General features: G+C 40.5%; 1 protein-coding gene across 2 annotated transcripts in view; it reads right to left on the bottom strand.

The window, feature by feature from the left end:
• Window positions 1-2,880: 2,880 nt before the first annotated feature.
• Window positions 2,881-13,725, bottom strand: part of LOC307044922 (SH3 and PX domain-containing protein 2A-like) — a 45,901-nt gene continuing 35,056 nt past the window's right edge. The window contains exons 8-14 of one of the 2 annotated variants that reach the window (XM_079690367.1): window positions 11,529-11,642; window positions 9,211-9,294; window positions 7,172-7,289; window positions 6,745-7,073; window positions 6,544-6,593; window positions 6,069-6,188; window positions 2,881-5,866 (exon numbers count right to left, since the gene is read on the bottom strand). In XM_079690367.1, the coding sequence (XP_079546493.1) occupies window positions 3,944-5,866; window positions 6,069-6,188; window positions 6,544-6,593; window positions 6,745-7,073; window positions 7,172-7,289; window positions 9,211-9,294; window positions 11,529-11,642 (2,738 nt within the window). In that variant the 3' untranslated portion in view covers window positions 2,881-3,943. The remainder of the gene's footprint in view (window positions 5,867-6,068; window positions 6,189-6,543; window positions 6,594-6,744; window positions 7,074-7,171; window positions 7,290-9,210; window positions 9,295-11,528; window positions 11,643-13,725) is intronic. The other variant, XM_079690368.1, reaches the window with a different exon arrangement.

Here is a 13,725-nt window from a genome sequence, read left to right as displayed (position 1 = left end):
TATTTACTACCCCGTGGGCCTGGCTCTAAAGCTGCACTCCAACAGGCACAAATACAACTATGACGTCCGGACATGAAACAGACAGCGGCTGCCGTTCGTGGCCAAGTGTTCTTAGAGGGGAGAGTAAAAACACAGCCAGGAAATGTGACAGTGACATGAATACGGTATATCTCACCGGTTTCTGTGTACACACAGACTTTCCACTCAGACCTCTCAGTGAACCTGGCTGTCGGCCTTCTGAAGGCTTGAGGGCTTGGCAGACTTGTTGGAGCAGTGTTATGGTATCTCTTCTGGACAGCTGTTTGGTCAAACGCACATGCTATCTATTAGGGTACCACATTTGTATTCCAAAAAAGCACAACACCATTGATTTTGAATTTGACATCAGACAGTCAGGATTTTGAGTTTGCTCCTCTGTTGTAGCTAAAGGCTTTAAGCTTTCAGTGTTCAGTGTGATGTCAAATATTTTCCTCAGTGAGATTGGAAGCATTAAGGGACAGACTCTGAGGAGAAGTGCAATTATTTAAAGTACAACGTTGTTCTGAGTGCAAAATATTAATTGAGAGTTTTTGTTCTCACCCTTTTATAATGTAATTGCCGTGTTGATGAAGACAGAGTCTAAGGTTGCCGTATTGAGCAGTGAAGCTGAGTGCTGCTGCCCTCCAGAGGCCACAAAGAGCTCCAGCACGTTTGCAGAGGACAGAAAACCCTAAAAGAGAAGCACATCAGCAATGGTTTGATAATGAAAACACTGGGGAGAGCTTACTTGTACGGTTCTTATTATATTTCCTGCATCAATTCCTGCTCTTCACACAAGGTCTACTTACAATGTTGAGAGCCTTAAGTCACATCTTAAATCAACTTGCCCAGCAGGTCAAGATAAAGAATAAACGTCCACACTCAGTATAAATTACACTTTGAACAACTTGTGACAGAATAATAGACAGAACACCATCAAATGTGAAGTCATAAGTCCTTCTGGGTATCTTTATCTCACCTGCAACATCTAGACGTTGCTTTTTCTCTTTTTTTTTACTTCTGTGATTTATCCTTTGCAATAAACAAACTCTACACATGAGTACAACAAGCAAGAAAATACAGACAGCCAGCAGACAAACATGGTATAAAGATGATCAACGGGCATCCATAACTTAGTTCCAAGCCAGTGAGTGTAGTATGAGATCCCAATAGAGGAGACAGCCAGCGGGATGGACATATTTCACTCTAAGTTCCTGTAGGCTGTAAATCTTATTATATTCCAGTCACCAAATCCAATATATCAAAAGAGTATGCAGTGTCTCACATCAGGGTTTTGATTTGGTGTTTCTGTGATTATAGCTGAAGGAGACAATATTATAGGCTACAACTCCACACTGGTGACTTCAACTTTTGCTTTGTCAGTCTAAGCTAAATGAAGCAGCCCAGTGACCACAGAATGAAAACCCTCTAAACCAACGTCCGATGTTTAGGTTCTCCTGAAGCTGCCAGAGGAGGCCAATCAAAGTGAAATGCACCACCATGTGGCTCAGAGTGTTGTGGGTAGGAAATAAAATGGATGACAGGCAACCAAGTGTGATCTAATGTATCTGCAGCATCCAGCTGATCAAACACTTTGGCTATGATGCATATGCAAAGATGTGTTTTTATATTGGATATTATTCTCTATCTTATTCTTAGGCAGAATGCTTTTAATGCAACACAACTGAGAGGCTTAATAATAATGGTGATTATGGCCTGTGATAACTTTTCATTAAATTGTTTATTATACGCCACATTAATTTGCAATTAATTCACCAGATGATTAATCCCTTCTCATACGATGTTCGTAAACAGTGGCGGTGATTGCCATGCAAAATGCAACATGTGGAGCATTAAAGTCAATTGAAATGGCTGCTGTTTTACAACATCCACATCTGCTCTGTAAATCACCTGTCCTAGGTACTAGCACACATATTTATATTGTAGTTTAATGACGGCTATAGACTTCACAAGAACAACCAACTTTCCTACTAAAAACTCCATCTTATTACAAACATGGACATGCATCTTAGCTTATTGAACTAGCCACCAAACAAAGATTTACCTGGGAAAAATGCACTGAAACCGCATTTTGACTTACCCGCATGAGTGACTTTAGTCCAGTCAGATGTTGTTGTGTTCCTTACTCCTCCTTACACAGACTGATTCAATGCACACTAACTTGATACATCAATGCTAACAACACGCTGTCCGTCAATTACTTACTGACTGGCAGCCTTCCAACTGCTGTCAATCAAACATTGACACCGACACGCCTCCCCTTAAAAGGAATTTCTGATACTTCCTCAAATACCTTTCTTTCTTCCTTATAAATAAAGAAAAACTACTTGCGCAAAATACGTTCACAATATCAGTGATATCAACATTTGATGTCTTACACTTGAAAGAGACAATCATGTTTCAGCTATTTCTTTTTTTCTGACCAGATATGCATTTAGTTTGGGTTTTGAACAAATACAAATTAACATAGGCTTAATAGCATTGGGGATACTTGTTGAACCTATTTAACGGTGTTAATTTATTGTTTTGTGTATCATTGAATGTATGGATTTAAAATGCTAAAGTGAGTGATACACATGTTACACTTACGCTTCCCTGTCAACTATATGAATAACTATTGTCAACTTGTCTCTTTTTAGAATGATATTTTTAAATATCATCTGGCTTTTATTTCATTCATACTAAACGTATTGCAACATCATGGCTGGTGTTGGTGAAGGGGTATGTGAGATTGTCTTATGCAAGAGTAAATGTCAGAACAGTTTGGAAACCACTATAGAGGCCCAAACCTGATGTGTGGGCGAACAGAAACTATGGGTGAAAAAAAAGCAGGTAGGCTACTTATGATTGTTAAAAAGTGCATTTATTGAATTCATTCTTTTGGCACTTCAATTATCATCATTGGTCACACAGTTAACATTAAACAAAAGTGAGCATCGCAGTACTTCTGCAGCTGAAGAGTTATGTAAAAATTACTGCCCAGCAGAAATTCAAAATGTTATTATTAAAAGAGCAGTTCTTAAGAATCTTTAAGCGGTTGTGATTTTTTTTATGAGTACATTTCTTAAAATAATAATAATAATAAAATAAGTAATAATATGATTTTTAAGGAATGAATAAATATAATTTCAAATGACATTTCAATTTGGACAAATAACCCCTAAAATGAAAGTAAGACATTTTAGGGGAGATCATCAGGAATTGAGAGTGTAAGATAATACTGTGATAGTCTGAGATGCTCACAAATTGTTTTGTTAGAACAATATAACACAATTAAATTGGATAAAATATTTCACATAAAGGTGACATACAGTATAAGAAATGTAAAAAAAAACATGCAAACAGACAGCACCATGGTGAGACTAACGAAAAGCAGCTTTGGCAACAACTGAGATTTTCTTTAAAGAAAGGAGGAGAAAAAGGTTCAACTTCAACAGCTCAAGGCATTGTCAGTATAATGAATTGTTTCAAACATGCAGTAAGCTTTAAATGCATAAAACGTTTTTTTTTTTTTAAATGACATCATAAACTTACAAAGAAGGGGTTCAAAGATTGGACATAAAAAGATATCTTAGTTCAAGTTAAAGGCAACCACTGAAGAATATCATTCAATCATTCTTCCGCTCACTGGTGTTCTCTTTGGCTGCGTCACTAAGTCTCGATATATTGCTCCTAATGCAACGTCTCAGGTACTGTATCATGTAGACTCATTTTACCAGATGTCTCATTTCATTTCAAAGTCACAATTTGATCTGGCTGCTCATTTTGGCAAAAGGTACCGGAGTAAGATTTCAATCCTTACTTAAGGTCTTAGGGTTTGCTTCTTTTTTTTCACAAAACAAATGCATCAGTTGAGTAGTCTTTACACGCAGGTTCAGAGTTCTGCCAGCTCCACACATGATTGCTAGGGCTTTTTCTCGAGGTAATTTGAGGGAACCCATCCTTTCCTAGGTCTGCCACTGTCCAGAATCTTGCAGTACCACCATCCATTGGGGTTTCTGTCAAGGACCTCCAGACTTGTCCCCTCAGGAAACCCCATGGTCTCCTCATCGCCATGGTAATCTGCTATGGAGACAAACACCTCTTTGAGGTTGTTATGGATGATGTGGGGCTTTGGTTTAACGGTGGATACAGGGAAGGCATTCCTCTGAGAGCCAAGGCCAAGAGATTCAGAGCTACCATTAGTAGATCTGTTCCTTTGGGGTAGTGCTATGTTGTTTGGCAGCAAGTTGCGTGGCACAGTGCCGAAGGAGGCATTGCGTCGCACCGTAGGGCTGGCACGAGGGTGGTCTGTGGAGTTGAGGGACTCGTTTCTCCTGAGAGAACCAACAGGGCTGGCACCGTCCCTGATCGGGGCCGAAATGAAGACGGACTGAGGTCTGACCACCTGCTGCTGTTTGGTGCTATTCTGCTTCCGTGAACCAAACAAGCCAATGGGTTTTGAAAGGCCACCTGGGGGCTTGGATGGAATGGGTGGGGTGACCTTCTTAAGGTTTTGGTTTATGTTGTTCAACGCCTGCACCCTTTGTTCATTCTTCTCTAGGCTGTTGGACTTGCTGATGCTTCCAGGTTTAGTTGGGGTGCCATCAGATTCAGACCCTGCCATGTCATCTTGTTGCCTGACTGGCTCCAAGAAGTAAGTCGGGGCCCAACCCTCTGTGTCTCCCCAGCGGATATACCACCAGCCACTCTCCTGCTTCTCAAGCACTTCCACCTCCACATTAGCTGGGAAGCTGATCTCAGTCTCTTGGACCTTCTCATAGGGATTGGTCGTGCGATACAGGCTGCCACCTTCCAGATCAGAGTCTCCCCGGCTGCCTTTAGAGTAGATGGAGGAGAGATCGGACGTGCTCTGAGAAGAAAAGGAGTCCTCTGAGGAAATAACAGAAGCTGTCTCAGAGTCCTCACCCTTGGTTTTGGTGCCATTCTTCAGCTGACCTATTGGCCGCAGCTGTCTCCTCAAGGAACTGATGTCCATCTTCTCTGCACTGGAGGCCTTGGCTAGTTGTGGTTTAGGCCTCACCACTGGCTTTGGTTTGGAGGAAGACTTGATGGAAAAGGATGCCTTGCTTTCCTCTTGGTCTTTCTTAGTTCTACACAGATCCGGGGTGGACTCAGCAGAGGCAGATTTAGGACTGGATGCCTCCTCAGCTTTGGGTAAAAATGGGCCCCCATTCAAGTCTATCTTGAGCTTGTGACCTGCAGATCTCCATCCCCCTGATGTCGGGTTTGCAGTCTTGCCAGTTTCTGACAAGACACTTGTCTTGGAGGAATTTGAGTCTCTGCTGCACTGCCGTTCTGGTGTCTCCCTGAAAGGCAGAAAGCCGTCATTCTCATAGATACACTCTGCCTCCGCCTCCCCCTCTGCCTCGTGGCCATCTTCAAAGGAGTTACACATCTTGAAGGATGCACTATGGAGTGACGATGCCGGAGAAGGCTTGGAGGACAAGTGGGATCCTTTCTCTGAGGATGTTTCCCCGTATTTTACATCCACCAAGGAACCTTCTCCCCTCAGAAACTCAAACTCAGACTCCATGTCCAGATCTCCAATGGCAGGTACATCATATTCTGGCTCTTCGTACACCAGCCTGCCTGGAGACACAGGGGACTCTGGAGCTTCAGATGCGGGGCTGCTGGGAGGTGCCGTCTCCGAGGAGTCTTGTTTTTTGACAGGCGGAGCTGGTGGTGGAACTTTTGGGCGGCACAGAGTGCTCGTTCTGCGATTCAGGTTGGGCTTTTTACGTTTGTCAATGTAGGAGCAGGGAGCCCAGCCTTCCTTCTCTCCGATATGGACGTACCACCAACCACCAGAGTTCTTCTCAATAACCTGAAATACATCATCAAAAAAATGTTAAGCCTGCATTTAAAAAAGCATTTTTATACATTTAAGATTTTTATTTTTTATTTTGATATTCTCTTGGAATCAAAGGGTTTTTGTGACTGAGCTATGATGAGAACAATAATACAACAATAAATAAATATCGGTTTGCAAATGTATGACGGAAGTTAACATTGAAAAGAGTGCTTACCTCTGCTTTCTCTCCTCCATTGAAAGTGATACCATCAGATATACAGGACTGGAAATCTGCAATGGTGTAATACTCTGCTTCAACTGTAGGGGCCTCTGGTGGGGAGGGCAACTGAAATCCCTGAACACAAAATAAATCAAGTTAGTGGCACTATTAACTGAATCCAGTTTTTAGATACTTTTGCTATACTTGAGAATTTTAATTTCATGCTGCACTTCATTTAAGAGGGAAATATTGAGATATTGTATTTTTACTTCACTACATTTAACTGACAGTGACTAGTTCTTTTCAATCAAGATAAGGGATCAAGCATAAGATAGGATAAAGGCCAGTTTAGACCTTCTTGACTTGTGGCCCCTTGTAACATTTAAAATGTTTACAGTTAAGTTGGACAGATTTCATCCTCACAACTTTCAGATGGTCAAATAAAACTTCATGGCAGAGTTAGCTTTTGAGAGGCTGCTCACACACTTACCAGGGTTGCGTCTCTTCTGGGAGGAGGTTTTTGCCTGAGAACTGGGGAACCTGCGAAACAAACAAAGGAAAAAAAAGTTCCTGATTATTTGGTCACTTTTGAGAATAGACACTTATTAAGAATAAGATAAAAAAAATCATTTTAGTTTATGAGTTATTTGTAATCTACTGTAACAGGCTAATTTCAAAATACACAACTTACCAATTTCCACCCTATGAGGAGCGACGCGAGCTATAGCCGGTGAGGCAGGCTCTGCTTTACTTTTTCCATCTAGTGTGATGTTAACAGGGCTGGAGTCAGCACAAGGCATTGGGAGGCTGATCTCCTTCTTGGCCACTAGGGGGCTCTCTGGGACTCCTTCAATCTGCACATCTTTCTCACTCAAGGCTTTCTTGTTCAGCAGGTTACTAATCTCCATGATGTTTCCAATGATCTCCACAGGGCCGGTCACCGTCTTCTTGCGGGGAGAGAGATCATCCTTCATCTTCTTCAGGTATGAGGCTGGAGCCCAGCCCTCTTTATCCTGGTACCTAGTAAAGTAGGTTGATAGAGATAAATTAAATATGACATCCTCTATGTTTAATGGAAGATGTCAAAGAATATCTGAGGCCAGTGAGCAGATTCTTACCTGATAAACCACCAACCTTCCAGATTCTTCTGGATCACATCCACAATGACTCCTTTCTCAAAAGCAATTTCATCCTTGCCCTGGCTGGAGTAGGGCTGCACCGTCATGTACTTCTCTTCTGCAAAAGCAATAGCAGAGAAGGACAATACAGCTAAGATCTTGGGCTGTGAAAACAAAAGAACCATTGAAAAATTATATAATAGTAATGAAACATAAGGGTTAACAAATAAACAATGATAGATTGTGATTCATTGGCACATATGGTGCGATATGATACTTTTGATTGAATACAAACCGGAACGGTTCTGCTTTCTGGCCATTGGTTCAGCTGCCAGATGTGCGAACAATTATATAATTCAGTGAAGTTTCACAGATGAGATGTACTTTATATTAGGTATTGTTTTGTTACGTTCTGCATAAAAATTAATCAGTTGTGGTCAAATCAATTGTTAAGCCTAAATCATATTCATAATTGGCTCAACAGACGTTTCGCTTGGCCGACCCTAGTTCACATTTGTTCGCCTTCTTCCTCCATATTTTTTTAACTTCTTTAACAACACCTGCCCAATAAACTTCATGCAACTAGTACCAGAGTGTTGTCTCAAACATTTTAACATAACTAAATTCACTAGTGTTAAGGTATAACCAAAGGGGAATACAGCACATGGGGGCTGCTAATGTCCTAACAGTGTCCTTGGCCTCTTGACAGCGAGCATCTCCAAACTCAGCATATAATAGAAAGCAGAGGCTTCATGCTGGTTTATGCATTCCCATGAAGCCAAGGGGCAGAGCAGAGGCATCATTTCCTGTCATTACAGCAATTCCTTTCTAAATACAGGGAAAAGAGGTGTGTTCAAAAAGAAGAGGGGCACATAATAAAGCACTTTATATGCTGTCGTCCCAGTTGGTAAACAGGAAGCAACATTCTGGTGACAAATTATTCCATTTTCCTTTTCTCCACCCGTTTTCCGAGGTTGTGTTGGAGCTGTATGGGTGTTGGATTGTAAATCCCTTAACTTGCAAAAAACTACAGAAGGCTCCCGGGTAAAGATATTTCCGTCTGCTTTATTTTCCTTTTGCCTGTTTGTTCCGGCCTCCTTGTGTCGGGGCTGGTAAAACGTTTGCCTCTCAACAACCTCTTCCAAACAATATCCAGCAGTGCAATAAAAGGAAACTCTGAATCAGATGTTATGTTAACCACAACATGCACCGCCTGCTTCAGTGTTTTGAATTATTCTTGTGGAGTCAGCAACATATCTGAGTTTTTCTTTTTTTAGACAAAAAAGCAGGATTGCAGTGCAAGGGTGGAAACAGCTCTCTCTCAACTCCCGAGACCAGAACCCACTGCCAAGCGTTAAGTTTGGGCTGAACTCAATAGCTTATCCTCACTCCACTGTCAGCAACCCAAATACATCTCCTGTGAAAAAAGCCCCTTAGCATTATTAAGACAAACATCTGTGAGTCTGTGATTGAAAAGTTTTAACTTAATAAGTTTGAGATTAATAATGCTCTTTGTTTATCCGTCAATATGGTTGCTATCTGCATCACAGCAGGATAGATATGTTTGTACCACACTTTGCTACAATACAGATGTATTAAAAAATATAGCCACGCTTCATTTGCTCATAAAAAAAAAAAATAATGCTCTAAAATGCAGAATAAGGCATTCCAAAGTCTATTACCTAACTACTTTCAGATGACTGGGCAGTTGTTTTCTATGAATCTGGCAGGATTGGTTTTGGCACACAGTGCTTAATTATAACGAAAATGCTTACTTGAAGCACTTTTGTAACATAATTTGAGCTAAGCATCAATAATTGGTGTGTATAAAGTTTAAACCTTTGCTTTCCAGGCTCATTTTATATTAAAGTCAGTTAGTGGTTAGTTTGGGTAGATGGTGGCTCACGATAAATGAACAAGTATGTGCATGTAGAGGGTGGAGATGAATGGGATAAAAGACGATAAGACAGACAGGGAGGGAGGAACGATAACTAGGGTGAGGGAGTGAGGGAGGTGATACAGCATCTGTCTGAGTTCACCTCGGCTTTGCTGCCGGCTGATGACACCCCCCAACGTCCATCTCCGGTCCAGCCTCTTCAGATGAGCCTTATGCCGCTTAGTAACTGACAGACACAAATGGTGACCAGACGACGACCACAAACAAACAAACAAACAAACAAACATTGGAGACATGAAGACGAAGCACAAATGTTAACCAAACACACAACACACAGATGACATGGAGCCTCATTATTAGCTACATGGAGGACATGAAAACAAGACCACAAGCAAAACAGGGTGGACAGTTAGAGTGGATGGATGGAGGTTACAGAGGAAGTGTTAAACCAAAGACATCTTCTGTGTGGCTTGTAATTAGGACATTGTTAGCATGGTTTTTCCATCCTGTTGTGCTAGAGCATCTGGGACACACATTGCTGCAGCAAGAATGCCATCCAATTAATAATGCAGCTGAGAGGGCCGCAGGTTGGAGCTGTGTGCTCAGGATTATCTTCTTTTGGAAATGCTTATGAAAAAGTTAAACTTCAAAATGTGTGCAAACTGCAGTCTTCCTAAATGATAAAGGAAGTAGTTTGGGAATAGTTAAACTTTCTATAACAATATCAATTTGACCATAAATGTAATTTTATGGAACATTATACTTAATTTGTTGGGTCTTTTAGCTTAATGTTTACAGTGGTGCTAAGAAACAGCTAGCATGGTTTTGTCCATATGCAACTTTAGATCTCAAAAATATGTTATATCTTATTTGTTTGGATCATACACAAAATGGCATGTACTATTGACAATCAATCAAAGTCTAACTATTCATTTGGGCATTATATATATATATATATTTGTTGGTGGCCAAAACAAGGGGGGAGATCGTATATATTTAAACTTACATCTCATGCTGCCTGAACTTTCAACATGTCTCTTTGTTATTTTTTCAAAATAAGCAAGAATATGTTGGAGGTTTTTCTGCAACACTGCAATGGCACAGGCTGCTGAAGACCACAGGCCTGACAAAGAGATGCTTTATGAGTGTATTGCCATTCCAATGACTGACTAGACACATAATCACTAATTACATTGACAGATTGTCCTCCTCAAAAACCCCCTGGCAGCTAACTCCAGCTATCTCTAACAGAGCAGATAGGAGTATTTGGCGTGTGGTCATACATTTGAGGCGTGCGTATATTTTGAAATCTTCTGATAAACCGTTACTAAATCGGGAGAAATGTAAACATATTTAACAGATTGTGAAACAGTACCACTGTTTAGCCTCATGTATTCCCTCTCAGCCTCCACCCTTGAGTCATAAGATATACAACACCGAGGGGATCCTGGGTCGCATTGTTACGCAGTACAGCAATTGTAAAACAATAGATGTTTTTTGGCCACAGTGCTGGAAAATCTTGATGTTTTTTTGGAAGTGCAATTTGCAGCTTAATTATTTCCGTGCCTGCAGTTTGTTTGGTTTTCTCTAACACAATCCTGCATTAATCTTAAACAAGCTGCAGTTGCTGCTCTACTTGTCAAAGCCTTTAAAGTCTGAGGATCTGACATGAATTGAGCTTGATTGCTCTGCAATTAAAAAGTTTTCCCCACTAATGTAAAAAATGCTTGAAGAAGGACACTATGGGTTGGTAAGAGTCTCCGACAGGCCTATCAGGATGATTGCACGATTGGACACATTAAGAGTCTGGCAAACCAATCTCTACATAGGCGTGTTTCTTATCAGAGTTTTGGATCCCTCTCTGACTCAAGTAAGCTCGCAAAATGTGTGTCAACAGTGTTCTACTGTACTGAAACATGTCTGCATTTCACAATGATATGCACAAACAGCATAAAATAACAAAATTCACATGGGAATTTGTTTTTAATTTACCATAACCATAATTTTGGCGTGTCTCATTGAGTCATGTTCTATCCCTTATTGCTGATTGAAACACATGCCTCTTTCATGAAGTCACACCATGGTGGTAGCATCATCAAATATTGCTCTGCATCTTTACTCTACAGTGCATTACTGTGCAGCACATCACTTCAGTGGCTGTGGTCTGGTCTCTCCTGGCAATCCTCCTCGCTGTTTACCCAGACCTGAATCTAAACTCTGTCCAAGCGTGCTTATGATGGCAGGCAGACAGAGAGAGAGGTGTTCACACCGGCGGCGTCAGACGTTAGCGTAGGCCGGCAGTGGTTTAGCCGGGACGAGTTTGCTCCGTTCCGTCACGTATCAAAGACTAAAGGCTTAGAGCAGAGGTTGTGTCTGTGTGTGTGTGTGAATATAACAGAGTGCGTGAGGTTTTGTGTGTGTGTGTGTGTGGGTGGGCAGAGGAAGCAGACAGTGACTTACCTTCCCCAGCTTTGGAGGCGCCAAGCTCCAAGTCATCCCGTGTGCCGCTGTGGGAGTGGAGATAGGTAGCAGGGACCCAACCCTGCTCCTCTGCTGTGCTGACGAACCACCAACCTGAGGAGACATACAGAGGCTGAACATCACCAGGACTATTTACAGAAGGGCTTCAACCTACTTTGATAAATATTGATAAATCTGCTGATTATTTTATAAATGTGTTAATACGTCAGAAAATAGTGGAAGATGTCCATGCCGTTGTTTTTAAAGAGGATGTCTTGACATTTCTTGTTTTGTCAGTCCAAACCCAAAATATATTCAGTTTAATATAATATAAAACTGAAAATATATACACACATTAGTATTTGTGGAACTGGAATCAGCATTTTATGCAATAAATAAATTAAATCCATTTGGCTTTAAGTTTTTTTTGTTCTATTGTTCAACTGAAATGCATGGTTCAGCTTAGTAAAGAGGATCATAGTGTGCAGGATGTTAAACAGATATTTCACAAAAGGCATCACATAGCAAGATAAGAGGATTTTTTTTTTACACATGAATTTGGCCCAAAATGAAACGATTATTTCCCCAAAAATTCACATAACAAATCTCTATATAATGGATTATATCTGGTGATGTTACCAAAGGTCTAGCCTGGCTTATATCTCCCGTCAAATTTATATATTTTTGTATTTAGTTATTGACCCCTGATATGATCAGATTTCTCAAATCCCTTTGATGAACTACCAATAGACATGAACATGAGGAAGTCAATTGTATTGTGCACTTTAATTAGAAACAGAGCCAAGAACATCAGAGGAAACACCGCCTGGCTGCGGCTCCACTCGTGATGAGGTCTTGTTCAACCTGCGTTTCATCAGGATCACTCATGATATAAGTGGGCAGGACATTTCTGAAGTGCTGTTTCAGGCCAAAATATTCATATGCAATGTTCCAACTAATTTGACTTTAATCCTCTGGGAATGACAGCATTGCTCCAACAACTGCATTATGGTTCAGCCGTAAGAGGTGCAGATACAAAATACACTTCCAAAAATCTGATCTCAATAATGTGAGTAGAGTACAGATATCCTTTTTGTTAGATAAAATGTGCTGTATAGGGCCTTGTGTATACATTGAGAGCCCCCAGCTCATTATTTAAACGTATACATTCACTCTAAATGTATAAGTACAGGTCCGTTCTTAACAGAAAGCCAATGTGACAAAGCTGGCACAAAAACTGTCTGGTGTGTCATGCCACACATACGCTATTTGTTGTGGTAACGGGAATACAATATCGCTGACAGCTGTCTGGATAACCCATAAAGAGGATAGGGGGCTTCCATCACACTTTCACAGCTGGCCCTAACATCCAGTGTACATTTTTCCTACAGAAATGGTGGGTTACGACGTAATTTAGTTGCACACAATTAACAAGGTGGAGCAGAATCTAGTATGATTGGCAGGAACATAGAAAATATGTATTACTCAATTAATAATATGGCGAAATAATCAAATTATAGGATACCAACATGGAAATGCAAAACAACAAGCAAATAAATGTTAGACCATTATGTTGGACAAATTGTATTTAGTTTAATAACATGTAATTACTTAATTGTGTAGTCATTCATCATAATTAGACATATGGCAATTCAATGTTGCTATAGCTTAATATTAAAGATGTTTTTACTGGAGTTTGAGGTAGACAGGAAAGTACAAAGTGTTTCAATCTATTTTGTTGGATCTGCTTTATGTGGAGTAATTATTTTTGTTTAAGTCAGAGAATTTGAGAAATGACAAAGCCCAAAGAGTGGAGATTCTGCCAACTCTGAACAACTTCTCAGCTGGTATGAGACATCATGTTTTTTTCTGTAATGTATTGGTCTTTGCAAGAATGCCCATGGTATTTGTGTAAGGTCGTTTTTCTCAGGCGGTTTCATACTATAGTTGAACATAGTTCTGATGACTCAAATAATTCAATGTGTCCACCAAATGTTTCTGGAATCTAGAGGCGCAAGAGCTATCCTGCTGACGGTCCAAATTACTTCCTCAGTGGAGGACATAACAAAGAAAATCTTTCCAGACCTTTTTGTAACTTAAGCACGCAATCTCTGCGATTCATATGACGGATTAAATATTTAATTGACTAAATAGTTCAGCTACACGACAAAATAATCAATTGCACAGTGGGGGTGTT

The sequence above is a fragment of the Notothenia rossii genome, assembly GCF_949606895.1.
Source record: "Notothenia rossii genome assembly, chromosome: 6".
In the NCBI taxonomy this organism is placed as follows: Eukaryota; Metazoa; Chordata; class Actinopteri; order Perciformes; family Nototheniidae; genus Notothenia; species Notothenia rossii.
The sequence above is the reverse complement of the archived record's forward strand: the minus strand, read 5'-3'. Positions and strand labels throughout refer to the sequence as shown.